Below are 19401 nucleotides of genomic sequence, written 5' to 3' on the forward strand. Positions count from 1 at the left end.
TATGTTCTTAATGGGGATTAATTGTGCAGCTTCCTTGACTGACGTCTGCCCCCAAGGCAGCTTATGAAGGTAGACAAACAAAGTGGAAGAATGGCCTTTCAAAGGGCAAAATAAGAACGGGACTGCTGTGAGCTGGAGCAGTTCCTGTTTGCAGCACTGCTGGAGGGGTGAGGGAGGGAGGCAAAACTGCCCCAAAGTCTTTGCCCCAAACCCTCAGCTGGTCCTGTTTCCTCCACACCCGCTATTTATGGAAGTTGTGAGCCCCAGCGATACAGCCACCCCTTCCCCATTCAGTGATCGAGCAGCTATAGCAACAGAGTTCAGTGATCACCGGGGGGGGGGGGGTGTTCTCCTTTTCCAGACCACGGTTCTTAAAGCAGCCTCAATGGTTTCTTTTATTTCTGGGGTTCTTCTGGAAGATTTGTGGTTGGAGGGGGGGAGCCGTGCTGCCAAAAGTCCTCACCAGCCCTCAGAGAGCCTGGTCTCTTGTTCCCAACTCTGTATTTCTTGACAAGTTCCAGTAAAGCACTTTGGGAAGAATCCCTTCAAATGAACCATCCAAGGACAGAACCGAAAAAAAGTGGCTGTTTTTAAAAAAGCACTCAAAAGATAAGGTATATTAGATGGGTGGGTGGGGTGCTGGAATGTGAAAGGAATGGCAGGCAAAGATTTTTAAGGGGACTAGATAACTTTTTTTTAGGAGCCCCATGGTGCAGAGTGTTAAGCTGCAGTACTGCAGTCAAAAGCTCTGCTCACAACCTGAGTTCGATCCCGACGGAAGTCAGTTTCAGGTAGCCGGCTCAAGGTTGACTCAGCCTTCCATCCTTCCGAGGTCAGTGAAATGAGTACCCAGCTTGCTGGGGGTAAAGGGAAGATGATTGGGGAAGGCACTGGCAAGCCACCCTGCAAACAGAGTCTGCCTTGGAAACATCAGGATGTGACGTCACCCCATGGGTCAGGAATGACCCTGTGCTTGCACAGGGGACCTTTACCTTTAGATCACTTTTTAGAGATGCTTTACAAAAAGAGAAATGAGAGAGGTGAATCGTTGCCAGTAGTCCAAGTGCAAACAATGCGCAGATGTATGCCGGTGCGCTAAACCAATTGTGCAAGGCGCTCTTCTGTAAATGTCTTCTTTGTTGTGAGACCTCGTGCCTTTTCTTCGCTTTTCTTTTTCCTGTTTAGATTATGGGCAGGGTTTTGTTGTACAGTATAATAAAAACAGTGCCATTCTTTTGACACTGAAGAAATTGTACTGGTTACTCTTTATTCTTCTTCCTTGTCAAAACTGTTTGTGTTTTATGTTTTATTTTTTCGCACTCCATGTATCCAGGAAACAAAATTCTTCTTGCCACGTAAAAAGGCAGGCATTCAAAAGCATCGTTCGGCACACCTGATGTGATGACTGTGGTTTTCATAATTTCTTTTTTTAATTTCTTTTTAATTTTCAACTTAATAGTAACAAGTATAAATAAGACATAACATTGATATAACACATAGCATATACAATTTCACACATTACTGAATGTGCCTCATTTAACCCAAGAATAGCTGTCTGTTAAAATACCATTATATCCACCATCTCTTCAAAGCTATTATTATTCTCTCTATCTGGATTCTTTCAATTTGACCTCAGAACTTATAATTATACCTGCATTATTCTCCCCATATTGTCATCCTTTCCTGGGAGATCGGAAGAAGCTAAAGTTTCCCTTCTCATAGCAGACTCCTCTCAGGAGATAACTAATCAAGTAGCCAGATTTTGCCTCCAGTCTAGTGGGAATTTGTAAACAGCTGACTGAAAACCTTTCCCCATAGAAGATCTTTTCTCCTCTTCTTCAAATCATCCCTCCTAGAATTATCAACTTTTATTATTTTATTTTATTATTTTAACCTAACTTTGATTTTTATTCAGAGCTGATATTGTATCGAAATAAACTTGATTGATACCTGCATTAAAGTTCCAAGTTGATTATACCATGTTTATACCAAGTTGATTATCCCATGTTTAAATTTCTTACGCACTATGTTAAGCTATTTGTCTATTTCGTTAAGATGTGCACCCTTATATTTTCTATTGGAGTATAATTTATTAAAATGAGCTGTATGTACCTAGCTTATCTATTTACGTTAAATGGAATTTACGTATCTCGCTTGTATATTCTCTTAACATAATCACAGTTTTGCATAATCAGTAAAAGTTCTATATATATATTTTTTACACTCTGGTTTCTTTTCAGCTTGCATAATTTCACATAAGAATTTAAGTTTCTCGGGTGGGCTTGAGATGAAGGGAGGGGGTGGTGCAGTGCAGCCCCAGATCCTCATATTGAAAAGCCGCATTCTGTCTTGCTCTCCCTTCCAGGACGGAGCTGGGGGGCATGGGGGGCTTTTACTGCAACCTGGAGGGCCAGATGGAGATGACCGGGCCGAACTGTGAAGTGGCTTCCAGCCAGGCCAGCCTGGGCACTCTGCTGGCCATCAAACAGCGCCTCAGGGAGCTTCACCAGCTGCTCCTCGACCCACCAAAGGTGGGTGCGGTCACGCGCGTGTCATCTTGCTCAGATGGGGAGTGGAAAAGGTGGGTTTGGTGGTGTGGGGAGCTTGGCAGACTGCACTGGTGGCTCTCGGAGAGCCCTAGAAAGCTGGCAAGAGGTCGGCGTCCTCATTTCCCCTTGGGTGGGATCCTCCACGTGTCGTTTGGGGAAGATAATCCTAATTGTAGTGTGTCGTAAACAGGCGAGAGATTTTTTTTTCTTTTCAAGGGTTTGAGCCTTTGCAGCGTTTTTGGAAGCAGCCAATTCGGAATCCGACAGTTTGTTCAGTTGTCGCTCCGTTCTGGTGCCAGAAAAACATATGCAAGGCACTATCCAGGAAAAGGAGTGGGAGCTGAAGTGTGTGTTCATGGAATATGGAATGAGACTTAAAAGCTGATCCTATCGACATAGATTCTCTCTCTTTCTCTTTCTCTTCTCTCTTTCTCTTTCTCTCTCCCTCTCTCTCTCTTTCTCTCTCTCTCTCTCTCTTTCTCTCTCTCTCTCTTACTTTCTCTTTCTCTCTCTCTCTCTCTCTCACACACACACATGCACACACACACAGACTAGAACATGATGAGCTGAGAGGCAGGGTTCTTATACCGTGCCAGAGAGGGAAGTTTGCTAGAAGTGGGAGATGAATTCTCTTCGGGGTAGGGGGAGGCTGCGAGCTGGAACACCCTCTCCCTCTCTCAGTAGCGGGACTGAATGTGTATGGAACTTAGTTTCTGCACCTCACTGTTCCTGGCAGAAAGAGTCTCTTCAGACAACTTGGGGGATCCTGGACCCTCCACTGGGAAACACTCGCCTACATGTGGTGAAGCTGCTGGCCAGCTCTCTGGGCACCGACAGCGCAGCACTGCGGGACGAGATTATAGAACTCGGGGCCGTCAACACGATGTTGGTGAGTGTTACCAGCGCACCTGCCCATGCTCTCTTCAGAGCCACTCTCTGATCCAAAAGAGAGTTGTGCGTGTGTTCATACAGAAGAAGAAGAGTTGGTTTTTACGCCCTGCTTTTCTCTACTGAAAGTCTCCAAGCGGCTTACAAATTTCTTTCCCCCCCCCCCCCACCCCCAACAGGCACCTTGTGAGGAAGGTGGGGCTGAGAAACTCCTGAGAGAATCGTGTCTAGCCTGAGGTCACGCAGCAGGGTGCATGCGGAGGAGTGGGGAATCCAGTGTGGTTTACCAGATTAAGAGGCCACTGCTCATATGGAGGAGCAGGGAATCAAACCCCCTGGTTCTCTAGAGTCCACCTCTCTTAACCACTACACCAGGCACTCCAGAGTAAACTGTTTACTTCTCTGGAAATTTGGAAGGCTTGCTTGAATTGTTTTGGTAGAGAGGCGAAGTATGGAGAGACATTTGTGGAGAACTGTGTTTTGTGTGGTATTGACCTGCCAGGAACAGTTCCTCAAACTAGGTATGAGCCACATCGATCCCTTTTTCTTGATTGTGTGCATTCTCACTGCCATTGTCATCAGGCTTTTGGTCCAATGCATTTTCATTGATTTCTTTTATACCTTACAATGGATATACAAATAATGTTGAGAAATGAGTACTTTCTATGAGGGAAATCTGGCACAAAAGAAATAGGAAATAGCATGCCAGATAATGATAGCTTGTTTCTCAAAATGAGGTGGTTCAAGTAGAGTCCATGAGCTTGCAAAATCCATCCCTGCAGAACACCTGTCCTGGAATAATCCTGCAGATGTGTGTGTTATGTAAAGTGCCATCAAGTCGCAGCCGACTTGTGGCGACCCCTTATGGGGATTTCAAGGCAAGAGACGAACATAGGTGGTTTGCCAGTGCCTGCCTCTGCGTAGCAACCTTGGACTTCCTTGGTGGTGTCCCATCCAAATACTAACCATGGCTGACCCTGCTTAGCTTCTGAGATCGGGCTATGCTGTGCTGCCTTCCCTCCTGCAGATACAAAAGCCATATTGGAGGCGAAGCCACTGTGTATACCTTTACATCACCTTTTGGGGCTGGGTGTTAGGAATTACTTAGGGGCTCTTATAGAGTGCCTCTGTTTAATGGTGGTGCTAAGAGTACGATATAGTGCCAGTGTGGTGTAGTGGTTAAGAGCGGTGGTTTGGAGTGGTGGACTCTGATCTGGAGAACCGGGGTTTGATTCCCTGCTCTTCCACGTGAGCAGCGGACGCTGATCTGGTGAACTGGGTTTGTTTCTCCACTCCTGCACGTGAAGCCAGCTGGGTGACCTGGGGCTAGTCACAGCTCTGTTAGAGCTCTCTCAGCCCCACCTACCTCAAAGGGTGTCTGTTGTGGGGAGGGGAAGGGGACTGTTAGCCGGTTTGATTCTCCCTTAAGTGGTAGAGAAAGTTGGCATGTAAAAACCAACTCTTCTTTTTCTTCTAAATAATCATGAATTGGCTGTGCTCACTCCTACCTTTGGCTCTTGTTGCCAGGACCTCTACTTCAAATACACATACAACAACTTCTTGCATGCTCAGGTGGAGGCCTGCCTTAGCAATGTTTTCAGCTCCCATGCTGGGAATGAGACCATTGAAAACCACTCGGAGCCCCTGCCAGAGAGTCCCATCATCCAGCACGTAAGTCGGTGTGTGTGTGTGTGTGTGTGCGCTGTTCCACGATGTTTCCGTGTGTATGTTGGGGGGGAGGTCTGGTGGAGGAGCAATAGATCCTGTTTGCCTTCAGACAAGTGAAAGCGATGTGAAACTTGAGAGAGAAGAATTGATGGGAGGGTCAAAGAAATGGGATAGACTGGGAAATGAGGCCTTGGAATTGAGTGATGGGGGCAGGGACTGGATAGCTGGGCTCAAGTTGACGTTACTAAATCTGGGAACCGCCCTAGAGAGGGGTTGGGCTGGCAGTCTGGATTTGCAATCTATTTCATTGCAAATGTTCAACCCACATCTCTGTTTAACTCAAGGAGGTTTACATCAACAAAGAACAGCGATGGGGAGCTAGAGGCCAAGGGGTGGGACTCTTGAATCTTCTGTCCGATTTCCCTCTCTGTTCGACATTTGAGCAAATACCCCCAATGCTTCCACTGACAACCAAGGGCTAGAAATACTGAAACTCTTGGGGATACGAGTGACTGGAAACTTTTATTGTGATGTAGATGTTGCCAGTCACATTAGGGGACAATCCTCACGCGAGTTTCATTCTCTCTTTTGCTGTAGTTGCTGCAGAAGTGTCGATTAATCCAAAGAATCTTGTCTGCCTGGGAAGAAAATGAGCAGTCGCAGTGAGTGCTTGATGGAGAAGGTTGGGGTACCATGATTGGAGGTCCTCCTGACCTCTTTTTACAAAGAAAAATGTCCTTTGCACTCTCACTGGGAAACAGACATAACAACAGACTACTTTGCAGCTTTCATTTAAAAAAAAAAGCTAGCCCTTTTGGTTGCAGAGTTATAAGGGGAAAGGTATTGGCTGCACCGTTTTCTTTGTAATTCCTCAAGCAGAAGGGCCAGAAACTGTGTTTTTAAATTAAACTTATTGCAATAGATTGTTATAATGTTGTAATGCTAGAGTGATATAGCTACTACTGATTTTTTTAAGCCTTCTAGTGTGGGAAGGAAATGGCTGCCACAGGGACAGAGATAAGGAAAATGGCACCAATGTGAGCTGTGTCGGGGGGGAAACGTGCACCTTCTCATCCACATGGCTTCCAAAGGTGCTTTGACTGCAGCCTTTCAAAAAAGTCTCAAAATCAGGTTTGGAAAAGGTTGCAACAAAGCAGGGGGAAACCCAGGAGCAGGACAAATGGAGGATGACCTCATGTGAATGTTAGCCAAACCAGTGCTGCTTTAAGGAAGCCAAGGCAGAGCAAAACAGCAGTGTGGAATTAGCCCAAGAGAATCATGTTCTGAAATTCTGAACAGGTTGCTTAGCTTCAAGGCACCTGATGCGATACCTGGTCGCATTTATCTGTTTTATCTCACCCTCTGTCTAAATTAATCCAGGCGGCGTACATGCTTCCCTGTTCTGTTTTATTCTCGCAACAGCTCTAAGCCTCATGGTGGAGTTTGAATTTGAACCTGGTTTCCCCCATAAGCTTTCACCAAAATTTAAAAAGTGCATTAAAGAACTTGATTATAACAGCACTACTTTTTGTGCTTGCTGCGTTTGTTCACCTCAGTTTTTCGGAATATCACCACCATGCGATCTGCCCGCTTATACTTATTATTTGACAACTCCTCGTCTCTAGAGCCTTCTGTTTCGCTAGACTGAATGCCCTGGTTATGCAGGGCAGAATTTTGAATATACCATATCCTGAAAGGACCTGTCCTTGCTCTTCTGGCTTTATTGATTCACTAGCTCATGCCCTCTTGGAATGCCACTTTTATGAGGAACTTCGATCACGTCATATTTCTCCCCTTTTAACATATAAATCTAATGCCTCTGTCTGACATAATGCCTTTTTTATTAAGTGACAGGGATACCAAGGCTACATTGTCAGTTGCAAGTTTTATTCCAGTCCTTATATCCCTCAAACATTAGATTTACGCTGCTCAAGATCAATGGATCAAGGAGCTTTTAAGGGATAAAGGAAAGGTTTCCCCCATTCCTAGTTTGACAGATCTTACTGCTGCACTTTATCCCCCCCCCCCTTCTTCCATCCCCCCTCCCCCAGTAGTTCATTTGTACATTTCTTCTTCTTTGGCACCTTTCCACAGTTCCCATGTCTTCCGTTGCAGGTCGGACGGGGGCAGGCGCAAGGGCTACATGGGGCACCTCACCCGCATTGCCAACGCCTTAGCACAAGGCTCTGAGAAGTGGCCCCACTCCACCTTCATCAAGCAGCTCTTGAAAGGTAATGGCAGGTGGCCGTGTGTTCTTGCACGCAAGTAGCTTGGAACACACTTGGCCTGCGGGAGCCTTCGGAGACTACAGCTCCTTGCCTTTCAAGCAGGAATAAACAGTGACTGTCACCTCTGTGCTGGGCTGCAGGTGACCCTGGGGTGGGATTGCAGGGAACCTTTATCTAGAAGAGCCCCGTGGCGCGGAGAGGTAAGCTGCAGTACTGCAGTCAAAGCTCTGCTCATGACCTGAGTTCGATCCTGACGGAAGTAGGTTTCAGGCAGCCAGCTCGAGGTTGACCCAGCCTTCCATTCTTCTGAGGTCGGTAAAATGACCATCAAGCTTGCTGGGGTCACAGGTAGATGACTGTGGAAGGCAATGGCAAATCACCCCATAAGCAATAGTCTGCCTAGTAAATGTTGGGTTGTGACGTCACTCCATGGGTCAGTAATGACCCTCTGCTTGCACAGGGGACTACCTTTTCTATCTGGAGGGAGATGTGGGTAGCTTCTTTTTAGACAATTGAGCTTGGCACAAAAAACCATGCTAGGGATAGTCCAAATTTCACAGCTGTTCAGTTATGAAAATAAGATTTTTGTAAAGGGGGAGTTTGCATTGAGACATGTTAGGGAGTGAGTTAGGCAAGGTGTGCAAAGTAAAGGATACAGTGAAGGTTGTATGGAAAGGGAATGAACAGGCCCTGCCGCTTGTGCGTGACCAGGCTCTGTGCTTGCACGTGTCATTGGAAACCTGGGTCTGCAATGACTTTTATTGCACCTTTCTTCCAAAAACATGAGGACAGCATACCTGGTCCCCTCCCATTTTTTTCCTTCCTGCATGTCTGGGAGATGAGATAGAGGCTGAGCGACCCTGAGGGGCTGTGGCTCAGTGGTGGAGCATCTGCTTGGCATGCAGAAGGTCCCAGGTTCAATCCCTGGCATCTCCAGTTCAAGGGACTAGGCAAGTAGGTGATGTGAAAGACCCCTGCCTGAGACCCTGGAGAGCCTCTGCCAGTCTCAGTAGACAATACTGACTTTGATGGACCAAGCGTCTGGTTCAGTATAAGGCAGCTTTGTGTGTTCATGTGACCCAAGGTCACCATCGAGCTTAGAGCTCAGTGGGGATTCGAACCCAAGTGGGGTCTGTCTAAATCCAGCACTTAAGTCATGACTCCACACTGGCTACTAGATTAACCTCCATGGTCCAGGTGGTCCAGGAGGAAGGGCTTTCAGCTGCTGCCTTTTCCTTCTCAGAGCTGCCAGAGGACGAACAAGAGCAGTGGGACAAGTTTGTCTCGGGGCCTTTGTCGGAGACTAACAAGAAGAACACTGTGGATCTCGTGAGTCCCTCTCTTTATTCTGTGTTGTGTTTCTGCCTGGTCCCGTCATAAAACAGGGTAAGCACAGAGGTGGTCCTTCCGGTGCGTTCGGAGAAACGCAGCTTGCTATAGTCGCAATCCAGGAGTTTAGGGCTTGACGAGGCCCATTTAAATGCAAACGATGGGACTCAAATAAAGCTCTTGAGCAAAGCGTGCTTTCTCCGGTTAGTCACTGTCAACCAAAATGCTGACGTTTGGAGTGGCAGGGGAGCTCTGCATTTGTGCTGGTAACTCTACCAGACCTCGATGGGTAGCCGTGCTAGTCTGTCACTAGCAGTAGAAAAGAGTCAGAGTCCAATCGCACCTTAAAGACTAACAAAGCAAAGCAGCACCTTAAAGACTAACAAAACAAAGACTGCCAAAAAATTTGTCGCTCTTTAAGGTGCTACTGGACTCCTACTCTTCTTCCAGACCTGTATTTTCTCAGTATCCTGCTGAGATAGTGCTAAGCTGTGTTTTGTTAGGGCAATCCTTAAATTGTAGGCTTCCCCAACCAAGTCTCTTCCTTAACGGCCGTGACCTGTGGCTGCTTCAACAGTGGGCCTAAGCACCTTTTCCCTTACGATGCTGCACGTTTGTGGTAGCCTATGGCAACATGGCAGCCAGGACTGGCACTTGCAGGTAACCACACAAGGGGCGGGGAATGACAAAGGATGCTTGTAGGGCAAGGAGATGGAAAGGATAGCCGAGAAGAGGCGGAAGAAGCATGGTGGGTCTTTTGGAGGAGCTTAATAGGTCTGGAATGGGTTTGTGGCTTCCTGGAGGGAAGTAGGCTGGAGAATGGTTGGGGACCCCTCGGGAGTAGGAGATCCCAGCAGCATTGATCTTGGCCGGTCAGATTTTGCCGGCTCCCCAGTAAAAATATTGTCCTTGTTCCCTGTAGGTCAACCTGCACAACCTGCACTCGTCCAGTGATGATGACGAGAACGACCTCAAGGAGTTCAGCTTCCCTCAGGAGGCTGCTCTCCAGCAAGTGAGTTGAGTGGTCCCTATTAGGCCCCCTGAGAGAGTTTGAGTACCTCCCACCCCGTCTTGTTGCCGCCGTGGCCTAACCTAGGAAGAAGAAGAAGAGTTGGTTTTTCTATGCTGACTTTCTCCAGCTCTTAAGGAAGAATCAAACTGGCTTACAATCACCTTCCCTTCCCCTCCCAACAACAGGCACCCTGTGAAGCAGGTGGGGCTGAGAGAGCTTGAAGAGAGCTGTGACTAGCCCAAGGTCATCCAGCTGGCTTCACGTGGAAGAGTGGGGAAACAAATCCAGTTCACCAGATTAGCGTCCACCTCTCATGTGGAGGAGTGGGGGATCAAACCTGGTTCTCCAGATCAGAGTCCACTGCTCCAAACCACTGCTCTTAACCACTACACCATGCTGGTTCCCTTTGGAGTACCAGACGTATCTTTTCTTTCTCTTCTTTAATACCCACAGAAGGCCTTGCCTTGTCCTGGGAGTTAAAAACATTGTTCTCATTTGGCCTTGTTGCTTGGTCTTCGACTTTCTCTATCTTCCTTTTCTCCCATCCTCCCCTAACAGCATACTTCTGAGGACTAGGAAATTTCTTAGCGGAATAGAAGTTCAAGATTCTTAAGATTCCTCGACAGATCTTGTATTTGGGGATCTACGCTTTTGATAAACAGCTGGCTCTTCCCCAGGGGGAAGTTGCAGCGTTGCGGCTGATAAAGAGATGCTTGTGCACCCATCTTGTACAGCGTCCCTGTTCCAAGGGAAGAATGCCGATATTCACATCACTGTCTCCTCCCAGTGTACGCACTTTGAAGGCACTGAGTGAGAAATACTAGTATTCCAGATCTACAGAAAGGTGCTGTGTAGCAGCACCTAAAGAGGTGCTTGAAATGACTGCTGGCTGAGTTGAAGCAGGATTTGTGAGGCCAGTTTAGATTAGGACCTGCAAACAAGCTGATGAGAAACAACTGGTGTGTGTGTGTGGCTGTGGCACAGTGGAAGAGCACCTGCTTTGCAAGTAGAGTGTCCAAGGTTCAGTCCCCACCATCTCCAGTTAAAAGGATCAGGTGGAGAGCCAGCTTGGTGTAGTGGTTAAGAGTGGTGGACTCTGATCTGGAGAACCGGGTTTGATTCCCCGCTCCTCCACATGAGCGGAGGAGGCTAATCTGGTGAACTGGGTTGGTTTTCCCCACTCCTCCACACGAAGCCAGCTGGGTGACCTTGGTCAAGTCACACACTCTCAGCCTCACCCACCTCACTGGGTGTCTGTTGTGGGGAGGGGAAGGGAAGGTGATTGTAAGCCGGTTTGATTCTCCCCTAAGTGGTAGAGGAAGTCGGCATATAAAAGTCAGCTCTTCTTCTCAACATAAGCAGCGGAGGCTGATCTGGCGAACTGGATTTGTTTCCCCGATCCTACACATGAAGCCAGCTGGGTGACCCTGGGCTAGTTACACTCTCTCAGCCTCACCTGCCTCACAGGGTGTCTGTTGTGGGGAGGGGAAGGGAAGGTGATTGTAAGCTGGTTTGATTCTTCCTTAAGTGGTAGTGAAAGTTGGCATATTAAAACCAACTCTTCTTCTTCTGTATAGGGGATGGTCTGACTTGGTACAAGGCAGCATCTTGTGTGTTCAAATGCATTTGGTTCTAGGAATGAATGCCCACGGGTCTTTTTCGCCTTTTGGGAGGGGAGGGCCCGTCCAGACGAAGGAGAACCTGCCGGGATCGTCGATTTTTTGCCCCGTGGTTTTGCCAGAACGCGCAACCTGCGAGAGGAACAGCATCTGAACTTAGAATTAACACTCGGCTCTTTCTCTTCCTTTGCAGGCCTTTGTCGATTACCAGTTGCAGCAGATGACTTCAGCGTTCATTGACCACTTTGGCTTTAACGATGAAGAGTTTGGCGAGCAGGAGGAGAACGTCAAGTTAGTGCTGTGCTTTATCCTATTGCGCCTCTCCCGCCCCCGCCCCCCCCATGACACGCTTGTGCCTCTTGTTCCTTTCCTCTTGCTGTGTATTTGTGGCCGAGAGTAAATGTGGCATCCTCTGAGAACAGTGGTGCAGTGTGGGGAATTTCTGAGTGCTTTGAAAAGAGGGAGCGTGTGCTCGTGAGGGGCCGAGAGCCAGAACGCCTTGGTGGCTCTTTGTGCCTGTCTTTTCTGCAGCCTCACCTGTGGGATCGTGCCTGCTTGGATGGACGCCGAAGGGAGAGTTGCTCTCCAATGGTCTTATTTGTTTAGCTTCTGTCCTGCCTTTCTTGTGGCACTGTTGTGGCACTCGAGACAACAGCGCAAAAGGGATTCAATGGAAAGTCCGTCTTCTTGGCGTTGACCAAACTCAGACCTGCTTAATTTCCTTTCCTTTATCCCTTAGAAGCTCCTTGATGCATTGATCTTGAGCAGCATACATCTAATGTTTGAGGGATATAAGGACTGAAATAAACCTTGCCACTGACAACGTAGCCTTGGGATCCCTGTCACTTAATAAAAAAAGGCATTATGTCAGACACCGAGGCATTAGATTTCTATGTTGAAAGGGGAGAGATATAATGTGATCGAAGTTCCTCATAGAAGCGGCATCCTGCTTAATTTCAGCACGGTTGCTAAATCGAGCGTCTAAACATTGAGCTTCCTGCACCTTAGTCATGGATTCTTCCAGAAGGAGTTGTCTGGTCACTGACCTTCCACAGATTTTAAGGGGCATGTAACTGGCTGCATGTACTTGCATGTGGTAATCGCATCAGGTAGTTGTATATGGAGGGACACGGATGCGCAGTGCAAGCTGGAAAAGGGGCTGGAGATGCTCGTTCTGTTGCCTCTTGGAACTGTGGCCTGTGGGAGATTATAGATGCAAGAACTGGGCTTCTTTAGGGGGACGTACCAAAACCAGCATGGCACATAGTGATTAAAAGTGGTGGACTTTAAGCTGGACAACCGGGTTCGATTCTCCACTCTTCCGCATGAAGCCTGCTGGGTGACCCTGGGGCAGTCACAGTTCTCTCAGAATTATCTCAGCTCACGTGGAGGCAGGCAGTGGCAAACCTTGTCTGAACATCTCTTGAAACCCTACAGGGTCACCATAAGTCAGCTGTGACTCGATGGCAAAAACACATGTACCAAAGTCAGAGGTGATATGATAACCATCTTCAAGTACTTGAAAGGCTGTCATATAGAGGATGGTGCCGAGTTGTTTTCTGTTGCCCCAGAAGGTCGGACCAGAACTAACGGGTTGAAATGAAATCAAAACAGTTTCTGTCTAGACATTAGGAAGAATTTTCTAACAGTCAGAGTGGTTCCTCAGTGGAACAGGCTTCCTTGGGAGGTGGTAAGCTCTCCTTCCCTGGAGGTTTTTAAAGCAGAAGCTAGCATCTGTCAGCAGTGCTGATTCTATGACCATAGGCAGTTCACGAGAGGGAGGGCATCTTGGCCATCTTCTGGGCATGGAGTAGGGGTCATTGGCGGTGTGGGGGGGAGGTAGTTTGGAATTTCCTGCATTGTGCAGGGGGTTGGACTAGATGACCCTGGTGATCCCTTCCAACTCTGTGATTCTATGAAAGTTCTGGAAAGCAGGATTACTCGTTACGTGGGGTGGGGAATGAAGGTCCAGCTTCCATCCTTTAGTGTTTAGCCTCCCTGCTTGCTGTGCTCAGCTCAACTAGATCATGTTACCAGGCAGGGAGGAAGGTTGTACTTTTTCTGAGCCCCGTTCCCATTTATATATTTAATGGTCTTGGCAGAGATTGCCCCACATCAGTCATTCTTGGCTGATTCTTTTGTTCAGGCAGGTTGAGCATGAACCTTCCCCTTCGGAACTGTAGCAAGAGAGGGAGCCTGGGGGACGTGTTGACAACTCCCCCCCTGCTGCTGCCCACCCGAGGGCAGCTTCTCTCCTTCCACAACCCCCCAGATTTCATGTGTCACCCTCTCTCTTTCTCTTTTCTCTCCCTCTCTTTCTATCACTCCTTGTCTGCCCTGCCCTGCAGTGTTCACTTCCGACAGCTGAAAAGGTAATGCCTAACCCGCTGCTACACTCCTTTCTGGCCACAGGCTGGGACATGGAATCACCTCTGTCCCCTCCATCTCTTAACTTTCTCCCAATGATATTATTATTCTTTAACCTTTATTGCTCATTGACAAAGTCTTAAGCGTTCATAATATAGAGCAGTGGTTCCCAAAGTGGGCATTACCACCCCCTGGGGGGGCGGTGGGATTACCTAGGGGGCACTAAGAGGGAAGAGGGCAGCAGGGGGGGGTAGTAAAGGCGGGCCCCTTCAACTGTGTTTTTCACTAATTTACAGTAGATCAGGCTATGGCACCATGCTGTCAAATTTGGTAGCAAATTATCAGCATTTTTTTCCAGACGTTGAAGAGCTGGTACCACTGGATCAAGTTCATCAGTTTTGTTGAATAAATTTCAACTAAAACGTTTTAATTTGATTTTGAATAGATGTGCAATTAACTGTTACTGTTTTGAAATTTTATTGTTATTCAGTGAGTCGTGTGAACCCCTATTTTGAATAATGCTTTATAGGATCGGGTAGGGGGCGCTGTGGTTGAGTTTGTGGAACCAAAGGGACGGTGGGCCGAAATGTTTGGGAACCACTGATATAGAGGAACAGAAAATAAACAGTTTTACCATTTTAGAGTAAACGCAATCAATAAAAGACTATCCATTTGTGGTACAGGGTAGACTTGTATTATCTGAGCTGTTTGATAGCTTTAGGGTCATTACACGTGCTAAGTATTTCGCTATCTGATGTACTTTCTCAATATCTGAGAAGAATATGTCAGCCGGGCAGATCAGGCTGTAAGTAGTCAGTTCTTACGTACTCTCGTCAAAGAGTGGTTAGCCGTGTTTAGGTTCATGTCTAGTCTGTGCTGTCTTGGCTATTGATATGTCGATGAGGTTGATCTTTTTTATTGCGGTGTCTGCTGGCTACTCATTAATATTAAAGCGCTTGATACCCTCGAGGTGCTGTTCAGCAAAGGTACCTGTAGGCTTTATACTATACAGTTAGAAAAGGCACATTAGGTGGGGGGTGGGAAGGAAGCCAGTTCTGGTGGGTTGGAGAGGGGTAACATTTAGCCGTCCCTCTCAGATATCTAGCTGGAACACAGATAGTATTCAGAATGGGCCAGGGAACCGAAGCCTCTGTTCTTTCTGGGAGGTTATGTGGTATTGTAGTCAGGGATGCTGGTCTGTGATAAAAATTCTGGTGTGGAAGGAAGGCTTGGTTGACTGGGAGAAAAGATAGTGAAGCACTGCCGCGAAGATTGGCCCGCAAAATGTTTTTTCCTGCCCCAGGAACCCACCAGGAGGCACTCGGCAGCGCTGCCGTTCTAGCCGCCTTCTCTGCACTACTTACCTTTCGCAGGGTGGTTGGAGATAGTGGACATGACATAAGATCCAACACAGTAGTGTCAAATGTCTGCTGATTCCCCCCACCCCACCCCAGTGTTGTTTCTTGAAGTCTGCTGACCACAAGGAGCAGGATTTCAGGGAGTGGAGCATCCTGCATCTGGGAAGAGTTTGCACAGGATCCAGTACAGTGTATGCATGTATTTCTGGGATTTTTCAAGGGTAAGGTAAATTTCCCCCACCCCATCTGGCTGTGAGGATCCCTCTTCGTTCCCTTCTTTCCGAACTAGGTTTTGCTTCTCTCCCAAGGCAGCACCCTGTCATGCCTTTCAACCTCCCGTCTTCATCTCTGATCTTTTCTAGTGCCCCCTTTGACAAGACGGCCAACATCACCTTCTCGTTGAACGCAGATGATGACAGCGTAAGTGTTGATCCTCCCTAGCAGCTTCCTGCCTCTCCCCTTCCCTCTTTGACCTGCGCGCTGACGGTCCCCCTTCCCGGTTTTCTGCAGCCCAACTCCAACCTCTTTGACATTTGCTACAAGGAGCGGATCCAGCAGTTCGATGACGACGAAGAGGCCGATGGCTCTGATGGGGAAGACATCTGGCAAGAGAAGGAAGCGGCTGTCTCTTCTGGCAATGCACAGCCCGTGGCTGCCAGGTATGGGGTGGGCTTTTGCACAGATCCAGTAGTGGTGCCCCAATTAGGGTTTTTAGAAGTTTCCAAAAATGAGATCGTCCATAATGAACGAGGAAGAATGTCTTGGATGAACAGGGAAGAAGAAGATTTGTTTTTTATATGCCAACTTTCTCTACCACTTAACGAAGAATCAAACTGGCTTACAAACACCTTCCCCTCCCCACAACAGACACCCTGTGAGGTAGGTGGGGCTGAGAGAGTGTGACTAGCCCAAGGTCACCCAGCTGGCTTCACGTGCTGGAGTGGGGAAACCAACCCAGTTCACCAGATTAGCCTCCGCCACTCAATGTGGAGGAGTGGGAATCGAACTCGGTTCTCCAGATCAGAGTCCACCGCTCCAAACCACTGCTCTTAACCACTACACCACGCTGGCTGGGAAGCAGAAAGAAGAGTTAAGGAAAATTATCCAAGGTGTTTGTTTTGATGTCTGTTCCACCCGTTAGGGCTCCACTTAAGACCAGCTATTACTCTTTCTGTTTCCGTGCTGTCCAGGCCCCTTTCAGGAAGGGGTGTCTGGACCAGAGATGCGGGGGGGGGGGGCTGTACTTCCCCAGCCTCCCTGTAGTTTGTTTGTCTGTTGGGTATCCCTGAAACAGTAGCCCACACAGGCACAGCGGGTAGCTGCCACCACCTGTCACTTTGAGATCTGAGGCAGAGTCTGACAACCCTGCTCTGTCACCTACGCACACACACACGCACACACACACACACCCCTCATTCAGTTAAGTTCCATTGCCCTCATCTGAACAACCCTGTGTGTCTTCTATACTACTTCCTCTGCCCTCTGAAATTCTGAATGGGGAAAAAAGTGAATAATTCGTGCAGAAAACAGCAGCCAAAATGATCAGGGGACTAGAGCAGTTGCCCTATGAGGAGTGGTTAAAACAGGGCTGTTCAGCTTGGAAAAAAGGCGGCTAAGGGGAGACATGATAGAGGTCTCTAAAATTATGCACGGTTTGGAGAGAGTGGACAGGGAGAAGCTTTTCTCCTTCTCTCATGATATTAGAACACGGGGTCATCTGCTGAAGGGTGAGAGATTCAAAACTGATAAAAGGAAGTATTTCTTCACACAATGCATAGTTAAACTGGAACTCCCTGCGCCAGGATGTGGTGATGGCTGCCAACTTGGAAGGCTTTAAGAGGGGAGTGGACATGTTCGTGGAGGAGAGGGGTATTCATGGCTACTACCGTATTTTTCGCTCCATAAGACGCACTTTTTTCCTCCTCAAAAGTGAGGGGAAATGTCTGTGTGTCTTTTGGAGTGAATGTGTGTGTTAACTGGAGCCGAATCGCTGAAAGTGCTGGGGTTCCTGTGTCTGGTCTATCCGGTGGTGTGCTGCTTCCCCCTGCTGTTCGCCTGATCTCGCCAACAGTGATTCAGTGAACTCCATTTAATTTAATTAATTATCCAAGGTAAACTCGTTTTCCTGGCACTATCGAGGCCCCCTCCCGCTCCCCTCCCGCTTAAAGCCCCTTCAGCCACTTACCTTTATCCAGCTGACCTCTCCTCCCCCGCCGACGTCAGCTCCCAGAGCGCACATTCAAACCGCCCACAGGAAAGCATTACTCAATGCGATTTTCGCGTTGAGCATCACGGAAGCGCCTCTAGTGGCTATCAGGGAGACAGCCGCTAGAGGCTGGATTAACCCTTCAATGTTTACAGCTGCAGAGTTAAAACTAGAGAAACCTGGCACCCAGACTACTTCATTGAGCTGAAGTGGTCTGGGTGTTTTCCTCCTCTAAAAACTAGGTGCGTCTTATGGAGCGGAAAATACGGTAGTTAAAATGGATACTAGTCATGATGCATACCTATTCTGTCTAGGCTCAGAGGAGCATGCTGGATATATTAGTTGCTGTGGATCACGGGCAGGATGGTGCTGCTGCAGTTGTCGTGTTTGTGGGCTTCCTGGAGGCACCTGGTTGCCCACTGTGTGAACAGACTGCTGGACTTGATGGGCCTTGGTCTGATCCAGCATGGCTTTTCTTACCGTATATACCCATGTATAAGCCGACCCGCGTATAAGCCGAGGTGCCTAATTTCTCCCCAAAAATGGGGAAAAATTAGGCACCCGCGTATAAGCCGAGGGTCGGCTTATAACCCCTCCCCCCCCCGCAGGCTTACCTGACAGGGCTCTCCAGCGGCGAGGGTCCGGCGGCGGCGCGGCCTGGGGGGGCCTGGGCAGCCTTCCTGCGGCTGCAGGAGGCTGCCCCAGGCCGCTCCCGGCGGGAGGAAGCAGCGGCGAGGCCCAGGGGGACCCGGAGCAGCCTTCCTGCGGCTGCAGGAGGCTGCCCAAGGCCCCTCCCGCCCGGAAAAAATGGCGGCGGGGGGCGGGAAGGGCCGGGGCAGCCATCCTGCGGCTGCAGGAGGCTGCCCAAGGCCCCTCCCGCCCGGAAAAAATGGCGGCGGGGGGCGGGAAGGGCCGGAGCAGCCTTCCTGCGGCTGCAGGAGGCTGCCCAAGGCCCCTCCTGCCCGGAAAAAATGGCGGCGGGGGGCGGGAAGGGCCGGAGCAGCCTTCCTGCAGATGCAGGAGGCTGCCCAAGGCCCCTCCCGCCCGGAAAAAATGGCGGCGGGGGGCGGGAAGGGCCGGGGCAGCCTTCCTGCGGCTGCAGGAGGCTGCCCAAGGCCCCTCCCGCCCGGAAAAAATGGCGGCGGGGGGGCGGGAAGGGCCGGAGCAGCCTTCCTGCGGCTGCAGGAGGCTGCCCAAGGCCCCTCCCGCCCGGAAAAAATGGCGGCGGTGGCCGGGGGGGGGGCCGGGGCAGCCTTCCTGCGGCTGCAGGAGGCTGCCCAAGGCCCCTCCCGCCCGGAAAAAATGGCGGCGGGGGGGGGCGGGAAGGGCCGGAGCAGCCTTCCTGCGGCTGCAGGAGGCTGCCCAAGGCCCCTCCCGCCCGGAAAAAATGGCGGGGGGGGGCCCGGGGCAGCCTTCCTGCGGCTGCAGGAGGCTGCCCAAGGCCCCTCCCGCCCGGAAAAAATGGCGGGGGGGGCCAGGGCAGCCTTCCTGCGGCAGCAGGAGGCTGCCCCAGGCCGCTCCCGGCGGCAGGAAGCGGCACGGGCCCGGCGGCGGCGGTAAGTTTCCCCCCTCCCTCCTCCCTCCCCCCTCCCTCCTCCCTCCCCCCTCCCTCCCCCCGTATTGACCCGCGTATAAGCCGAGGCCGGCTTTTTCAGCCCATTTTTGGGGCTGAAAAACTCGGCTTATACACGAGTATATACGGTATGTTCTTATGTTTCTAAATTTCACCCAGTCTTAATAACGTTATTAGGACTTGGTATCTTGGGTTTAGATTTTTTTTTAATTGCATTGAGAGACTAATTTGGAAATGGAATTAGGATTATAATAAGAGTTTGGAGGGGTGTGTCGTTGCTGTTGTTTTGTCTCATCTGTCGGGGTGCCCAGATGTGTGGGGAAAAGAGCTGTATCTTCATTTCCTTCAGTGGCTTTGAAGCTGAGTTTTTGGTCAGGTCATAATCAGAATTATTTCTGTCCCCCTCGATCCTTTCTTCCCTTTGCCCCACCACAGGAGTGTTGGAAGCACAGATAGCGAGGACAGTGAAGATTCGGAAGAAGGCGAAGAGGAAGATCCTGGTGGGGGAGATGGAGATACCACTTACGTCAGCAATGGCTGCGGTGAACAAACAGAGGAGAGAGCGTCGGGAGGTCAGGGTGCCATGGGGCCACTTGGGGTCTTG

General features: G+C 49.4%; 1 protein-coding gene across 1 annotated transcript in view; it reads left to right on the top strand.

The window, feature by feature from the left end:
* Nucleotides 1-19401, top strand: part of PPP6R1 (protein phosphatase 6 regulatory subunit 1) — a 50122-nt gene that overhangs the window by 27711 nt on the left and 3010 nt on the right. Inside the window, exons 8-19 of the mRNA XM_056864016.1 lie at nt 2366-2531; nt 3286-3438; nt 4965-5108; nt 5703-5767; nt 7221-7336; nt 8577-8662; nt 9585-9674; nt 11487-11584; nt 13642-13665; nt 15381-15438; nt 15529-15677; nt 19233-19369. Coding sequence (XP_056719994.1) covers nt 2366-2531; nt 3286-3438; nt 4965-5108; nt 5703-5767; nt 7221-7336; nt 8577-8662; nt 9585-9674; nt 11487-11584; nt 13642-13665; nt 15381-15438; nt 15529-15677; nt 19233-19369 — 1286 coding nt within the window. The remainder of the gene's footprint in view (nt 1-2365; nt 2532-3285; nt 3439-4964; nt 5109-5702; nt 5768-7220; nt 7337-8576; nt 8663-9584; nt 9675-11486; nt 11585-13641; nt 13666-15380; nt 15439-15528; nt 15678-19232; nt 19370-19401) is intronic.

This window comes from Euleptes europaea, chromosome 18, assembly GCF_029931775.1.
Source record: "Euleptes europaea isolate rEulEur1 chromosome 18, rEulEur1.hap1, whole genome shotgun sequence".
NCBI classification, from domain to species: Eukaryota; Metazoa; Chordata; class Lepidosauria; order Squamata; family Sphaerodactylidae; genus Euleptes; species Euleptes europaea.